An 18291-nucleotide genomic window follows, 5' to 3' on the forward strand; every position below is an offset into this window, starting at 1 on the left:
ATGGTCAGGAAATGGGACAATCCTAAAACAATGCAAAACCAGTGATAGCACATTATCACACCCTAATCGAGTTACTACTGACTAGCCCACCAAAACACTGACAAAGGAGACATTTGAAAATCAATGGACAGAACAGTTTAAACAAAGCCCAAGAACTGATTGGCGTGAAGATAAGGAAGCCTGTTTTAGTATAATTGAAGGCCTGTTCTGGCAGTTAGGGGTGCTTTTAGAAACACTATTGAGGTAGCAGTCTCGTTGCATAAGGTTAACACCAGCCTCGAAAAGTGGGACCCTGAAACTTCGGCGAAAGGTAGCTCTAAAACCCAGAAGGACAGCACCACGACAGCAAACAGGCTTTCAAAACGACTATCGGAAAGTTTCGGACCATCGCGACCAATCAAACAGTCAACCGGAACCAACCCGACAAAACCAAAGAAAAAACGAAGATTTTTCCATTCTACAAACTGGTCCTACGCTACCACGGGGTACAGACTACAGAACCTGGACAACTAAGGCGAACCCCAGAGTTTGGAACAAGACCAGGACAACTAAAGCGAACCCCGGAGTTGGAACTGTCAAAAGGGAATTGGTGAGCATGGTCCCTGAAACCCCAGAGTTCTAACCTAGCTAGATAGTGGGTCTGGGAGGTTGGGCTTTTCTTACTGTTCCTACCTGTTGATGTTCTGGTGTGTTTTCCCCTTCCAGGTTTAGTGCATAAGTATTTTGGGAGGTGGGAGGACTGTGTTCTTTTAATCTGTTATATGTGTTATGTGTTCTTCCCAAATATAGAGCATTTGAGTTGCCATTTCTCCCTATTTGTACCTGATTACTGTGATTATTAAAAACGTGCCTTTTTACTCTGTTTGAACACAATAAAACCAGTTTTGCATCCTACCCAACTGACTCTGTTTCAGTTTCTCACAACCCCCAAATCAGTCCACAATCTAGAATCAAGGGTGCGGGGCGCCTCGAAAACACCAAGGAGTCAGAGAAACCTGACCAAAACACCACCCCTTACAAACGGAAAAGAGGTACACAATCAATCCACAACCCCTGGCACATCGAGAGCTGTGTTTCTGTTTGTTTTATTGCTTGCATATGGAAATAGTAGATATGCTTCCTCCAAAGTGGTCCTATATAAATTGCCAAGCTGTAGTAAACAAATGACATGTTGGGTTGAAATTTTCAGTCAGAGGCGTACCTCCAGGGTATGCCTCCAACCTGATAAAAATACGAAAGTATCTGTGGCTCCGGGCTTTGGGTCCTTGGCCTCCAGGCATATGTATACATGTGTGTAAAGACCCACGGATCCCAGGAACACAGGTGATTCAGAAGCCTGGCCAGGCCAACCAATTAAAAAGGGGGATTCCTCATAAGCTTATGGGGATTCCATGGAATCCCCCTAAGCTTATGTAAAATTCCCAAATAAATAAATAACAATCACAATAAATATAAATATCCTCATGTTCAAAATTAATTAAAAGTCCCGTTGATTAAGCATTTAAAATAAAAAAATTAATTTAGGAAAAATAATAAAAACATTTTAATCTGGCCCCAAATTCACTAATTTTGTATGTTTTAATCATTTTTAACATTTTAATTTAACATTTATTTTTACCTTTATACTGGTATAACGGCATAAGGATTTTGTGGGCATTTGCTGGGCAAATAGCCCAAAATAATAAAAAAACACTTTAATCCGGCCCAAAATTTGCGTGAACAAATTTGAAATGTTTGTGCATGTTTTAATCATTTAAAAAATGTTAATGTAACATTTATGTTAACCCTTACACTGGTAAAAGCAGGCCCTACACCTGCTTTTACCAGGCATAAGGGCTTTGTGGGCACTTGCTGCACCAGTGAACGTGTCTTTGGGGTACATGTAACGATCTGTCAATGTGAACCTCAATTTTGAAGAGTAGTCACTGTCGTAATGTAGGAAATGTGCACGGGCTTTACAATTGGTTGAAGGTCACGCATGTGCGATGAGATTAATTGTTATTCTATTCTAATATCTATTCCGATATCTTTACTAATCACCGCACAATGTTTCAGTTGAAGCTACCCTTTCAAACACGTTGATTTTGTCTGGTACCACATGACTGCATGGAAGCTCATGTAGCATATAATAGAAAGTCGATAAAATGATTTGTCCTGGGTTCCAGGGAAGTTGATATCCATTGTTGACTGTGTGGTTTTAATGAAATGTGTGTTGCAGCTGATAATCTGTTTAATAGGACATTCTCTTTATCAAAAAGGGTACCACAAACTTTTGTTTGGGGATGCAGCAAGATTATGTTTGATTTTTGTTACAACAAAGCAATTTGACATCGTTTTTGTCATGTCTAGTTGTAAACAAATGAAAAGATATTTTTGCCAAAATATATGAAGATGTTGAACACACTCTGGAAGAGTACTTCAAAGATAAATCTCAACCATATCTATTTATAGATATAAACAGGCACTGAGAACATAATGAACTGTTGTTTTGAAGTGTAGTGGAAATGAATTACAGCATTGAAGGAATCTCTGGGGTTGAAATTGGTCTCCGCCCGATTTTGGGCCTGAAATAGATGGCCTGCTGGGAATGCTTGCCTGAGGCTCACCCAAAATTGGGCCTCATCAGCATATTGCTGGCAAATGGTGGGCGTCAATCAGGTAGCCAGAGGCAGCTCACTGGTTTGATGAGGACCATTTGGGGCTGATAGCGATAGCCCGCGAGGGCGAGTGAAAAATGAGAGAGAAGTGCTTGCGGGCGGCAGTGATTCTCAGGAGTGCTGTGGAACTGGGAGGAACACTTATGCTCCTCTCCCCATTCCATGCTCCACATAAAAGTAAGTTTTTGGTAGCGGCCTCCAATGATTCCTTTAAAATAGCCCTGGTTAGGCTGCATTATGAACCAAAAAACTGAGCAGAGTGGGACCGGCTCTGAGCAGTAAGAGTTTTATTGAAACTTCCCTAAAGCGGCAATAGGTCCCTCATTAACATATTCAAGGTATCTAGCACCTGTTTTAAGCAGCTGCCAGGGACTCCTAAATATTGCCCGACCTAACCCTAACCCTAGCCCTTGCCCTACCCCTAACCCTGCATTTTTTTCAACCCCTCTGCCCTGTCTCCACCCTCACCTCCGACAGCATGTGTGAGAAGCTCATGGACTTCTAAGATTGAGGCCCTCCATACGGCTGCCTCTGCCGCTTCCCTTCCTTCCCGTAGCCCACCGGGGAAACTTCCTCTAAGGATCCTCCCTGCTCTAGGCCAGACCTCACATCTTGCTCCAGTTTCTCTCTGAGCTCATCCTGTCCATAAGACCCACTTCCTGCTCCTTTGACATTCCCACCAAACTGTTGACCACCCAACTTCCTTTTCTGGCTCCCATGTTAGCTGACATTGTTAATGATTCTCTCTCCTCAGGCACTGTTCCCCTCTCCCTCAAATCTGCCGTCATCACCCCTCTCCTCAAAAAACCAACGCTCGGTCCCTCCGTCCTTGCAAACTACTGCCGCATCTCCAACCTCCCTTTCCTCTTCAAAGTCCTTGAACATATTGTCGTCTCCCAAATCCATGTTCATCTTTCCTGCAATTCCATGTTTGAATCCCTCCAATCCAGTTTTCTGCGCCTGCCACAGTACCGAAACGGCTCTCATCAAAGTCACAAATTACATCCTTTGTGATTGTGACAAAGGCAAACTATCCGTCCTCATCTTTCTCAGCCTGTCTGCAGCCTTTGACATGATTGACCACTTTATCCTTCTCCAACGCCTCTCCACCATCGCCCAGCTGGGTGGGACTGCACTTGCCTGGTTCCATTTTTATCGATCTAATTGTAGCCAGAGAATCACCTGCAATGGCTTCTCTTCCCGCTCCCGCATCGTTACCTCTGGTGTCCCCCAGTTTCCAAATGTACGCTGATGATACCGAGCTCCACCTCACCACCACTTCTACACAAGAACATAAGAACATACGAAATAGGAGCAGGAGTAGGCCATACGGCCCCATACTGCTCCACCATTTAATACTATCATGGCTGATCTGATCATGGACTCAGCTCCACTTCCCTGTCCATTCCCCATAACCCTTTACTCCCTTATCGCTTAAAAATCTGTCTATCTCCACCTTGAATATATTCAATGATCACAGCTCTCTGAGGCAGCAAATTCCACAGACTTACAACCTGCTGAGAAGAAATTCCTCCTCATCTCAGTTTTAAATGGGCGGCCCCTTATTCTAAGATTATGCCCTCTAGTTCGAGTCTCCCCTCTCAGTGGAAACATCCTCTCTGAATCTACTTTGTCAAGCCCCCTCATAATCTTAAACATTTCGATAAGATCACCTCTCATTATTCTGAATTCCAATGAGTAGAGATCCAACCTACTCAACCTTTCCTCATAAGTCAACCCCCTCATCTCCGGAATCAACCTAGTGAATCTTCTCTGAACTGCCTCCAAAGCAAGTATATCCTTTCTTAAATACGGAAACCAAAATTGCACGCAGTATTCCAGGTGTGGCCTCACCCATACATTGTGTAACTGTAGCAAGACTTCCCTGCTTTTATACTCCATCCCCTTTGCAATAAAGGCCAAGTTTCTATTGGCCTTCCTGATCACTTGCTGTACCTGCATACTAAAGCTTTTGTGTTTCATGCACCAGGACCCCTAAGTTCCAGCTGTACTGCAGCACTTTGCAATTTTTCTCCATTTAAATAATAACTTGCTCTTTGATTTTTTTCTGCCAAAGTGCAGAACTTCACACTTTCCAACATTATACTCCGTCTGCCAAATTTTTGCCCACTCACTTAGTCTATCTATGTCCTTTTGCAGATTTTTTGTGTCCTCCTCACACATTGCTTTTCCTCCCATCTTTGTATCATCAGCAAACTTGGCTACGTTACACTCGGTCCCTTCTTCTAAGTCATTAATATAGATTGTAAATAGTTGGCGTCCCAGCATTGATCCCTGCGGCACCCCACTAGTTACTGATTGCCAATCTGAGAATGAACCATTTATCCCGACTCTCTGTTTTCTGTTAGTTAGCTAATCCTCTATCCATGCTAATTTATTACCTCCAACCCCATGAACTTTTATCTTGTGCAGTAACCTTTTATGTGGCACTTTGTCAAATGCCTTCTGGAAGTCCAAATACACCACATCCACTGGTTCCACTTTATCCACCCCATTCGTTACATCCTCAAAAAATTCCAGCAAACTTGTCAAACACGATTTCCCTTTCATAAATCCATGTTGCCTCTGCCTGACTGAATTATGTTTTTCCAAATGTCCTGCTACTGCTTCTTTAATAATGGACTCCAACATTTTCCCAATCACAGATGTTAGGCTAACTGGTCTATAGTTTCCTGACCTGTCCTCTGTCTCTAAATTGTAAGACTGCTTACAAGACTGTCCAACATCCAGTTCTGGATGAGCAGAAATTTTCTGCAATTGAATATTGGGAAGACCAAAGCCATTGTTTTCGGTCCCTGCCACAAACTCTGTTCCCTCGCCACTGACTCCATCCCTCTCCCCAACTTCTGTCTGAGGCTGAACCAGACTGTTCGCAACCTTGGTCTCATAGTTGACCCTGAAAAGAGCTTTCAACCACATATCCGCAGCATAACTAAGACTGCCTATTTCCACTTCCGTAACATCGCCTGTCTCCGCCCTTGCCTCAGCTCATCCGCTGCTGAAGCCCTCATCCATAGAAACATAGAAACATAGAAAATAGGTGCAGGAGTAGGCCATTCGGCCCTTCTAGCCTGCACCGCCATTCAATGAGTTCATGGCTGAACATGCAACTTCAGTACCCCATTCCTGCTTTCTCACCATACCCCTTGATTCCCCTAGTAGTAAGGACTTCATCTAACTCCTTTTTGAATATATTTAGTGAATTGGCCTCAACAAATTTCTGTGGTAGAGAATTCCACAGGTTCACCACTCTCTGGGTGAAGAAATTCCTCCTCATCTCGGTCCTAAATGGCTTCCCCCTTATCCTTAGACTGTGTCCCCTGGTTCTGGACTTCCCCAACATTGGGAACATTCTTCCTGCATCTAACCTGTCTAACCCCGTCAGAATTTTAAACGTTTCTATGAGGTCCCCTCTCATTCTTCTGAACTCCAGTGAATACAAGCCCAGTTGATCCAGTCTTTCTTGATAGGTCAGTCCCGCCATCCCGGGAATCAGTCTGGTGAACCTTCGCTGCACTCCCTCAATAGCAAGAATGTCCTTCCTCAGGTTAGGAGACCAAAACTGTACACAATACTCCAGGTGTGGCCTCACCAAGGCCCTGTACAATTGTAGCAACACCTCCCTGCCCTTGTACTCAAATCCCCTCGCTATGAAGGCCAACATGCCATTTGCTTTCTTAACCGCCTGCTGTACCTGCATGCCAACCTTCAATGACTGATGTACCATGACACCCAAGTCTCTTTGCACCTGCCCTTTTCCATGCCTTTGTTACCTCTAGACGTGACTATTCCAATGCACTCCTGGCTGGTCTCCCACATTCTATCCTACGTAAAGGTGATTCAAAACTCGGCTGCCCGTGTCTTAACTCGCACCAAGTCCCGCTCACCCATTACCCCTGTGCTCGCTGGCCTACATTGTCTCCCGGTTAAGCAATACCTCGATTTCAAAATTCTTATCCTTGTTTTCAAATCCCTCCATAACCTCGCCCCTCCCTATCTTTTTAATCTCCTCCAGCTCCACAATTCCCCCAAGTTGTCTGCGCTCCTCTAATTCTACCCTGTTGAGCATCCTGATTATAATCGTTCAACCATTGGTGACCGTGCCTTCTGCTGCCTAGGCCCCAAGCTCTGGAACTTCCTACATAAACCCATCCGCCTCTCTACCTCTCTTTCCTCCTTCAAGATGCTCCTTAAAATCTATGTCTTTCATCAACTTTTGGTTACCTGCCCTAATTTCTCCTCGTGCCGCTTGGTGTCAAACTTTTCTTTTTTATCTTATAATACTCCTGTGAAGCGATTTGGGAGGTTTCACTACGTTAAAGGCGCTATATAAATACATGTTGTTGATGTTGTTGGATGTATTTCAGGTGCCGTTGGGGCGCAGCATGTTTTGCCCAAAATTGGTCCTTTTGCCCTTTTTTCTACCCAGGAAATGGGTGCAATGTGGACCAATTTCTCTCCCTCAGTCTCCAACTATGGTGCTCAGAATTCATAGGTTTATAATACATTCCTTTAGTTTCCATGAGTTCATCCATCAGCACATACATGTTATGATAACGTGGCCTTCTACTCTACTTTGCAACAAGCTTACAACACAACTAATATGTATTATTAAAGGAGAATATATCAAACCTACCATGTCGTGTTTATAAATCCGCCATAAATCAGTTGTACAGACCTTTTAAAGTCACTTCTTCAGAGGAATGCTACTCCGCAATTCTACATTAAGTGTCAGTGTGGCTTACTCTCACCTTGAGTCAGTACATCATCGGTTCAAACCCCACTCGAGGACATAAACTCATAATTTAGGTTGACGTTTCAGTGTAGTGCTGCGGGAGTGTTGCATTGTGAGATGAAATGTTAAAGTGAGGCCCTGCCTTTCTGTTCAGGTGGCTGTAAGAGATCCCATGGCACTGTTTGATGTCCTGAACTAACACCATCAAAAACAGATTAACCGATCATTTATCTCTGCTGTTTGTGGGGTCTTGTTGTGCACAAATTGGCTGCTGTGTTTGTCTACATAACAAGAATGACTACAGTTCAAAAGTAATGCATTTGCTGTGAAGTGCTTTGGAACAGTCTGAGAAAGTGAAAGTCATGAAATAAAAATGTTAGTTCATTGGTTTGATTGTACATTGGGTGTCTCACATCAATAAATATTTCTCAGTTTTACAAATTGTGAAAAGGAACAAGGAAAGACGTTCTTCATTTTACATCGAATATCCTGGTTTTAATGGTATTTACTGCAGGTGTGAAACATTGGGCTGGAATGGCGATCGGAGGCTTCCCGCGGACCAATGCATCCGATCCTACCTGGCGCCTTCGTATCTTCAGACTCTTGCGGTCCTGGACATGCTGGCGTATGCCTGCGTGAAGGCCCACGTATCCTAGGGGCGCATGCAGTTTGAAAGCATTCCTGGGATCACGTGGGCCTGCCCAATTATGCTTATGGGCATTCATTTACATACAGAATCCACATAAGCACAATAGGAATCACATAAGAAAAGCACTTTCACCCCACTTAAATAAATTATCACATGTTAAAAATTAATTAAAATACAATTTCATTAAACATTTAAAACAAAATTAGAATTATTTGAAAAATATATTAAAACATTTTTAAAGGGGTCAATAATAACCTAAACTCATTTTAAAGGTTTTTGAATGTTTAAATGATTTTTTATTTAAATCCTTATGCGTACTTTTACCAGGTGTAAGAGTTTAATAGGCATTCGCTGGGCAGTAGTTGGGCAAGCCCAACCTTGCGCCAGCGAATGTCCATTTCCTTCAGATTTGTGCGATCTATCAAGCTGAAACTTGACAAATCGCAAGTTTTGGATTTTCGTGCATGTGCATCACATACGGAAACCCGGAACTTGCAGGGCGTTTACGATCGGGTACGGTGTGCGTATGCGGTCATAGGCTATGGAAAATCCAGGCCATTCTGCTTATAGAAACATAGAAACATAGAAAATACGTGCAGGAGCAGGCCATTCGGCCCTTCGAGCCTGCACCACCATTCAATATGATCATGGCCGATCATGCAACTTCAGTACCCCATTCCTGCTTTTTCTCCATACCCCCTGATCCCTTTAGCCATAAGGGCCACAGCTAACCCCCTTTTGAATATATCTAATGAACTGCAATCAACAACTTTCTGTGGTAGAGAATTCCATAGGTTCACAATTCTCTGGGTGAAAAAGTTTCTCCTCATCTCGGTTCTATATGGCTTATCCCTTAGCCTTAGACCGGGAACATTCTTCCTGCATCTAACCAGTCCAGTCCCATCAGAATTTTAGATGCTTCTATGAGATCCCCTTTTATTCTTCTAAATGCCAGTGAATATAAGCCTAGTCGATCCAGTCTTTCTTCATATGTCAGTCCTGCCATCCCGAGAATCAGTCTAGTGAATCTTCGCTGCACTCCCTCAATAGCAAGAATGTCCTTCCTCAGATTAGGAGACCAAAACTGCACACAGTACTCAAGGTGTGGTCTCACCAAGGCCCTGTACAACTGCAGCAAGATTTCCCTGCTCCTATACTCAAATCCACTCGCTATGAAGGCCAACATGCCATTTGCTTTCTTAACCGCCTGCTGTACATGCATGCCTACTTTCAATGACTGATGTATCATGACACCCAGATCTCATTGCACCTCCTCTTTTCCTAATCTGCCCCCATTCAGATAATAATCTGCCTTCCTGTTTTTGCCACCAAAGTGGATAACCTCACATTTATCCACATTATACTGCATCTGCCATGCATTTGCCCACTCACCTAACCTGTCCAAGTCACTCTGCAGCCTCTTAGCATCCTCCTCACAGCTCACACCGCCACCCAGCTTAGTGTTATATGAATTATATGATTAAAAATGTTGCAATTTTGAGTGCTTTAAGTAGAGGAGAAATGCTTGGTCTTATATATTTCCCATAATTTACAGTTCCTAACTACTGCTATAATTTGGATATTTTTTAACCACTTTGTTTCCACTTTGTCTTCCTGTAATTCTCTCGTCTGATATCATAAACCTCTTCACTTGTTCACAGTCATCTATCTGTCTGAAAGTGAATAGAAATGGACCACAGGTCTTTCAATTTTACTCAGGTCGTTACTGTGCTAGTCCTAGCCTCTGACAAATTCCATCATGCATATAATGGACTGGTTGAAATGTAAACTTTTTCAATGACTCCAACCGACAGCTACAGAAATCTGAGATGAATAAACAATTTACCACCTTGTCACTGAGCTGCTAAATTCTATGTATATTTGCGATCCAGACTACAACATATCACAAATTACAATAAAATGTACAATACAACCTCAGTTGATAATTTTACCAGCAATGAAAAATATTGCAACATTATTCAAAAGCCAAAACCAAGCAACTAACCAGAGAATGGACCTTACAAGAATTAGTTGATTAAGCTTTCGCCATTTTTCTACGCTGCTTCTCAAACAAACAAAAGGGACATAGTATATAAGAAACAAATCAAGTAAAAAGGATTAGGTTTTGAGCAAGAGGTAAATATTTAACCATCTTCCATTTATTCGAAGCGGTGGAATACAGCCAGCATAAAGTGCTGTACCATATGATTAATACTCAGAGAAATAACACTGCACTGCAGCTAATAAATCTGCAGTTGCACTCAGTAAGGTCTCTACTCACTCAAGGTACTCAATAGGCAGACTATATCAGAAATCAGTATACCCCTGCCACGTTCAAGAGATCGGACATATTTCCGTTCAAAGTTTACATTTCAATAAGTTGCTTTATTGATAAACCAATTTATTGTTACATTAATTACTCTCACTATTTCTTATTGCAGGAGTGGGGGCAGGGTGGAGTTCTGATAAAAGATCTAGACAATCTAGTTTAACTAATTAGGCCAAGGCCTATAATGCAGCCCACCATCAAGGCTGAAAGAATCAAGGCTAATCAAGAAGAAAAAAAATTGATGAATCAAGAAGTAAACATTAGGTGATGCCAAACTCCACTACCTGATTGCAAAAGAATCTTATTATTTGTATGAAAGTCCAATATATCTGTGTAATCCTATATGAATTTTATTTACTCAAAACAATCTGTAGAAAGATTAAATGGTTCATTGACTAAAAAAAATATTCCATCAAATGTTTGTTGGGCTTGTGTGTTTCCCAGATTGTACAATTCTAAATTAGAGTCCCTAATTATGATTAAAGTATTTTATTGTGCCTAAAGTGTTTCATCTTGTGTTGCATTGGCCATTACATTTCTGCTGTCTGGAAGTCCCTTGTTAGATCCTCTGCTATGCTTGCTCCCTCCTTTCCTGCTTTCAAATGGCTCCACAAATCGTCCGCCATGCCTTTGTTCCTCCATCCAAATATTTTCACTCTCCCTCCTTTATCTCTATTTGGAATCCACTGGCCTAGAAATGAGTGGGGAAAGGAGGTACAATCCTGTGCTTGAATGATGAGGCCAAATTGGGCCTCAAGTCTCATTTCCATCAGAGCCCGACAGCAAATAGTGAACAAATATCGAGCCGCTGCTAGCGTTACAGCATATTGGTTTAATAAAAAGAAACTGAGACAATTAATTACAATTGGAAGAATGGTTTTAGTTCCTGGATTTGCTCCTGTTTAAGGCACTGAAATGGTTGGTGTTTGAAGCAGCTGGCTTGTAATTATTACCTACTTTTGTTGTGGGGTCATTGACTTACCCACTACTTCAATCACATTATGCATAAATTAGTTTAGGGGATAATCCAGTAATTTTACTATACAAGATTAGATTGAGAAATGCACACTGCAACCTTGGGGTTGTATTAATGGGCCTGAATCTGCGGTCGGAGGCTTCCCGCAAATGCCTCTGAACTGCAAGATAACTATGAACCTATCTGATGGTCCCAGAGGTTTGAACATTCGCACTCCTGGACCTGCAGATGTACGCCTGCGTAAAGGCCCATGTATCCCAGGGGCGTATGCAGTTCGCACGCACCAATAAAAAAGGGGGATTTTCATTATTCTTATGAACATTCCATTTTCGTATGGAATCCCCATTAGCATGAAGAGGAATCCCTTAAAAAACAGAATTACACACCAGTTAAATAAAATTAAATCATTACGTGTTCAAAATTAATTAAAATACAATTAAATTAAGCATTTAAAATAAAAATTTAATTTTTTGAAAAATAAATGTAACGTAACTAATTGAAAAGGTTTTTTTATGTTTAAATAATTTTTTCAAAATATTTATTGAAACTCTTACGCTAATAAAAGAAGGCCCGCTTTTACCAGGTGTAAGAGTTTCAGGGGCATTCGCTGGGCAGTATTTGGGCAAATAGCCCAACTCTCCTGCAGCGAATGTCCATTTCCTGGGGATGCGGATGATCTGTCAAGCTGAAACTTGACAGATCGCAAGATCCCGGTTTTCGTGCATGTGCAGCGCATGTGGAAACCCAGAACTTGTGGGGCACTTATGGCCACGTACATGGTTGACCCTGGAAAATCCAAACCAAAATGTCAAACACTTTTTTAGAATAGTCAGGCAGTGACATTACATGCTACAGGACAAATCAAATGATGCTGGGCTGCAAATGAGTGAAAATGACTGCTGAGGGAGGAAACAATAATATGAAACATAAGCCAAATAATATATTCAAATATTTAAGTGATCCATTGAGTAAAACAAAATTAATTTTCTATGATGGATACTATCTCTGTTCAACTGAGTAATGATAGAAATTTCTAATGCAATATATTGCAGCCATCATTATTCTTCTATTTCAGTTGGCAGTCTGCACTTATAACATTAATACAACAGGCAAAGTATGTTTAATGAAAACTAGATCGAATACTCTCATTACAAATACATTAAGTCGGCGATAGAAAGGTAATACTACCTTTTGTTGATTCATCCTCAATGGGTTGTTTAAATACTGTAATGTCTTTGAAAGTGCATAAAAATAAAACCACCTTGTCATATTCATTTCTTATAGGTGCAATTTGCATGTAGAACCAAACTGGAGTTCCTGCCAACAGAAAAAAAACACATACACTGAACAGGTCATTCTACAAAAGGAAGTCAATACATGGTCTACTCTAGCACATAAAAATTAATTTGATCTGAATGACCAATTGATCTTGTTTATTGCAGACACTGGATATGTGATCATTGCAAATAGTCCACCTTTAACTCATTTAACCCCCCTCGCTCAAAGTCTTTCAATCATCAAGAATCTTCTCGAAACCCAACTTTTGAATCAAGCCTTCGGTAATCCATTTTAATCTCTCACTCCATGGATTGGCATTATTCCCTTATCTTTTTCTATTTGTGAAGCAGCTTGGAATAATTATTTTACATAAATGCAAGTTGTCTTTGTATACACTATAAAGTATCCAATCACTGCCACAAAGTCAGGTAGATTCCTGCAGGTTGTAAGGGTTATGGGGGTGCGGGAATAAATTAACAAAATGTTGGAGCATGGGATTTGTAGTCCATAATCATGGCAAATAGAGAAGAATATCAGCTTTATCCATGTGTGCCACGTGAGAAGATTAGAAGAGTTACATGCTTAGTCCTGTGTGAAATCAAGGTCCAATGGATGTCATATCAGTCTGTGATTAGTGCCACTGTGACACTAAATTTAGCAAGGGTCAATAACCTCCTCTCCCAAACCCGTTACTAATATGCATATTGCTGTATAGATAAAGGGCTAGATTTTCGGGTCATTTGCGACCCGGGTTTTGCCGGGGTTTGGCACTCCATGGCAAAAAATGGGGCAGTGTGGTCTTTTACATCTGGTCGGGTTTGCAGCAGCTCTCCTTGCGACACCGGCACAAGTCTCGACGCTCACCCGACCCGTACATTCCGAAACGCAGCCCGCTATGACCGCCAGGGAAAACACAGCGGTCCAGCCCTGCCGGCGGTGGTGAATTAAATAAACTGTAGAAAGGGTAAGTTCCAGTGTTAATTCTTTTATTTTTTTTGTAGCGATTTGTGTTGTAAGGGTGTTAGCATTGTTTTTTGAATGTTTTTGTGAATTTTTTGGGAGGGAGGGGGGTTTCCCCTCCCGAGGCCTCTCTCGGAGCACTCCCAGCCCCGCACTTTAGTTGGCGAGGTTCCCGTTTTGAGCTGCGAAAATCGTACAATGCCTCCCTTTGTGCTGCGCCCTGCAGGGTCCAAATGATAAAAATTACTCGATTAAGCGCAAACGGATGGTAAATTTCCTGCCCCGCTTCCAGTTTCGCCCCGAAAGTGGCAAAGCTGCAAATCCAGCCCAAAGAGTACATGTGGTACACATTGTATCAAGGTTCAAGGATCAGCATGAAAACCAGAGGATACCAAATGTAGGGTTACCCAGGTCACAGGTCAATGCCGATACATGTTGTTCTTTAATAGAGAATTTTATAGCTAAACCCGAGAGAGCGAATCTGTTAGACGGAGGAAACAAGGTTTAGTAAGCAGTAAGCAAGGAGGTCTTCCTGTGCTAAATGGTATATATTTTAATGCAAGGAATATAGTGAATAAGGCAGATGAGCTAAGAGCACAGGTAGACACTTGGGAATATGACATTATAGCCATTACAGAGACATGGCTGAAAGAGGGGCAGGTTTGGCAGATCAATATTCCTGGTTATAGGATTTTTAGACAAGATAGAGAGCGGGGTAAAAAGGGAGGTGGTGCTGCAGTACTGATTAAAGAAACTATTACAGCGGTGAGGAGGGATGGTATGTTAGAGGGATCATCAACTGCGGCCAAATGGGTCGAATTGAAAAATAAAAAAGAGGTGATCACACTGCAGGGCGTGTATTATAGACCCCCAAACAGTGAGAGGGAAACAGAGGAGAAAATATGTAGGGAAATTGCTGTGAAGTCCAAAAACCATAGGGTAGTAATAGTAGGGGATTTTAACAATCTAAATATTGATTGGGACAAATATAGCATGAAAGGTATAGAAGGTGCGGAATTCTTGAAATGCATTCAAGATAACTTTTTCAGTCAGTATGTAGCTAGCCCAACACGAGAGGGGCGGTCTTGGATTTAGTTTTGGGGAATGAAGCTGGGCAGGTTGAAGAGGTATTAGTGGGCGAGCACTTGGGTGCCAGTGACCATAATTCAGTCAGATTCAAGTCCGTTATGGATAAGGACAATGATAGGCAGGGAATAAAAGTCCCAAATTGGGGAAAAGCTAATTTTACTAAAGTGAGGAGTGTTTTAGAAACATAGAAACATAGAAAATAGGTGTAGGAGTAGGGCATTCGGCCCTTCGAGCATGCACTACCATTCAATAAGATCATGGCTGATTATTCACCTCAGTATCCCTTTCCTGCTTTCGCTCCATATCCCTTGATCCCTTTAGCCGTAAGGGCCATATCCAATTCCCTCTTGAATATATCTAACAAACTGCGGTAGAAAATTCCACAGGTTAACAACTCTCTGAGTGAAGAAGTTTCTCCTCATCTCAGTCCTAAATGGCTTACCCCTTATCCTTAGACTGTGATCCCTGGTTCTGGACTTCCCCAACATTGGGAACATTCTTCCTGCATCTAACCTGTCCAGTCCCGTCAGAATTTTATATGTTTCTATGAGATCCCCTCTCATATTTCTAAACTCCAGTGAATACAGGCCCAGTCGATCCAGTCTCTCCTCATGTGTCAGTCCTGCCAGTCCGGGAATCAGTCTGGTGAACCTTCGCTGCACTCCCTCAAAAGCAAGAATGTCCTTCCTCAGATTAGGAGACCAAAACTGAACACAATATTGCAGGTGAGGCCTCACCAAGGCCCTGTACAACTGCAGTAAGACCTCACTGCTCCTATACTCAAATCCCCTAGCTATGGAGACCAACATACCATTTGCCTTCTTTATCATCTGCTGTACCTGCATGCCAACTTTCAATGACTGATGTACCATGACACCCAGGTCTCATTGCACCTCCCCTTTTCCTAATCTGCCGCCATTCAGATAATATTCTGCCTTCATGTTTTTGCCACCAAAGTGGATAACCTCACATTTATCCACATTATACTGCATCTGCCATGCACGTGCCCACTCACCTAAACTGTCCAAGTCACCCTGCAGACTCTTAGCATCCTCCTCACAGCTCACACCGCCACCCAGCTTGGTGTTATCTGCAAACTTGGAGATATTACTCTCAATTCCTTCATCTGAATCATTGATGTATATTGTAAATAGCTGGGGTCCCAGCACTGAGCCCTGCAGCACCCCACTAATCACTGCCTGCCATTCTGAAAAGGACCCATTTATCCCGACTCTCTGCTTCCTGTCTGTCAACCAATTCTCCATCCACGTCAATATATTACCCCCCATAACATGTGCCTTAATTTTGTACAATAATCTCTTGTGTGGGACCTTGTCAAAAGCCTTTTGAAAGTCCAAATACATCACATCCACTGGTTCTCCCTTGCTCACTCTACTAGTTACATCCTCAAAAAATTCTAGAAGATTTGTCAAGCATGATTTCTTTTTCATAAATCCATGCTGACTTGGACCGCTTTCCAAATGCGCTGCTATTTCATCTTTAATAATTGATTCCAACATTTTCCCCACTACTGATGTCGGGCTAAACAGTATATAATTCCCCGTTTTCTCTCTCCCTCCTTTTTTAAAAAGTGGTGTTACATTAGTTACCCTCCAGTCCATAGGAACTGATCCAGAGTTGATAGACTGTTGGAAAATGATCCACTATTTCTAGGGCCATTTCCTTAAGTATTCTAGGATGCAGACTACAGGCCCTGGGGCTGTATCGGCCTTCAATCCCATCAACTTCCCTAACACAATTTCCTAACTGATAAGGATTTCCTTCAGTTCCTCCTTCTCGCTAGACTCTCGGTCCCCTGGTATTTCCGGAAGTTTATTTGTGTCTTCCTTCGTGAAGACAGAACCAAAGTATTTGTTCAATTGGTCTGCCATTTCTTTGTTCCCCATTATAAATTCACCTGATTCTGACTGCAAGGGGCCTACATTTGTCTTCTCTAATCTTCTTCTCTTCACATATCTATAGAAGCTTTTGCAGTCAGTTTTTATGTTCCCTGCAAGCTTACTCTCATACTCTATTTTCCCCCTCCTACTTAAACCCTTTGTCCTCCTCTGCTGAATTCTAAATTTCTCCCAGTCCTCAGGTTTGCTACTTTTTCTGGCCAATTTATATGCCTCTTCCTTGGATTTAACACTATCCTTAATATCCCTTGTTAGCCACGGTCGAGCCATCTTCCCCATTTTATTTTTACTCCAGACAGGGATGTACAATCGTTGAAGTTCATCCATGTGATCTTTAAATGTTTGCCATTGCCTATCCACCATCAACCCTTTAAGTATCATTCGCCAGTCTATTCTAGCCAATTCACGTCTCGTATCATCGAAGTTACCTTTCTTTAAGTTCAGGACCCTAGTCTCTGAATTAACTGTGTCACTCTCCATCTTAATAAAGAATTCTACCATATTATGGTCACTCTTCCCCAAGGAGCCTCGCACAAGGTTGCTAATTAGTCCTTTCTCATTACACATCACCCAGTCTAGGATGGCCAGCCCTCTAGTTGGTTCCTCCACATATTGGTCTGGAAAACCATCCCTAATACACTCCAGGAAATCATCCTCCACCGTATTGCTACCAGTTTGATTAGCCCAATTTATATGTAGATTAAAGTCACCCATGATAACTGCTGTACCTTTATTGCACGCATCCCTAATTTCTTGTTTGATGCTGTCCCCAATCTCACTACTACTGTTTGGTGGTCTGTACACAAATCCCAATAGTGTTTTCTGCCCTTTGGTATTCCGCAGCTCTACCCATACAGATTCCACATCATCTAAGCTAATGTCCTCCTTTACTATTGCGTCAATTTCCTCTTTAACCAGCAACACTACCCCACCTCCTTTTAGCAAGAATGTCCTTCCTCAGATTAGGAGACCAAAACTGTACACAATATTCAAGGTGTGGCCTCACCAAGGCCCTGTACAACTGCAGTAAGACCTCCCTGCTCCTGTACTCAAATCCTCTCGCTATGAAGGCCAACGTGCCATTTGCCTTCTTCACCGCCTGCTGTACCTGCATGCCAACTTTCAATGATACCCAGGTCTCGTTGCACCTCCCCTTTTTCTAATCTGTCACCATTCCTTTACTTTACCTGTGATTTATTTAGATTCAGCAGTGTCTATGATGTTGTTGCTTCCTATTGGAATCTTCCTGACTATACATTGAGCTTTTGCCCCCAACTTTCTAAAAAATATCTCTATCCGTCTATGCAATCTTTCCAACAGTATCACTGTTCCAATTCTGTCTAAGTGAAGGCAATCCAGGCCATACACGCTTTCTGTTTCCAAGAAGTCACCCCAGTTTCCACGAACCTTCTTCTTCTTCTTAGGCAGTCCCTCGTATCGCGGATGACTTGCTTCCACACCAAAAAGGGATGAGTTCACAGGTGTTTCGATGAGGACCTGATATTCCAGGTCGCAAACTACATATTGAAGGATGGAAGATATCTGTGCATGGGTTGTTTTAACGTGTGGTGGCCATTGTAAACCAGCCACCACATGGGCTTGACAGAGCTAGGTCTTGTTCTAGTGGCGAGGGTTAACCAAGATGACTGGAGACCAGCTCTGCTGCATGGACCTAGTG

General features: G+C 42.2%; 1 protein-coding gene across 1 annotated transcript in view; it reads right to left on the reverse strand.

Moving 5' to 3' along the window:
• kcnh5b (potassium voltage-gated channel, subfamily H (eag-related), member 5b) overlaps nucleotides 1-18291 on the reverse strand; it is a 604928-nt gene that overhangs the window by 430231 nt on the left and 156406 nt on the right. The window contains 1 exon segment of the mRNA XM_070877933.1: nucleotides 12556-12684. Within this exon segment, the coding sequence (XP_070734034.1) occupies nucleotides 12556-12684 (129 nt within the window).

Source organism: Pristiophorus japonicus, chromosome 4 (assembly GCF_044704955.1).
Source record: "Pristiophorus japonicus isolate sPriJap1 chromosome 4, sPriJap1.hap1, whole genome shotgun sequence".
Lineage (NCBI taxonomy): Eukaryota > Metazoa > Chordata > Chondrichthyes > Pristiophoridae > Pristiophorus > Pristiophorus japonicus.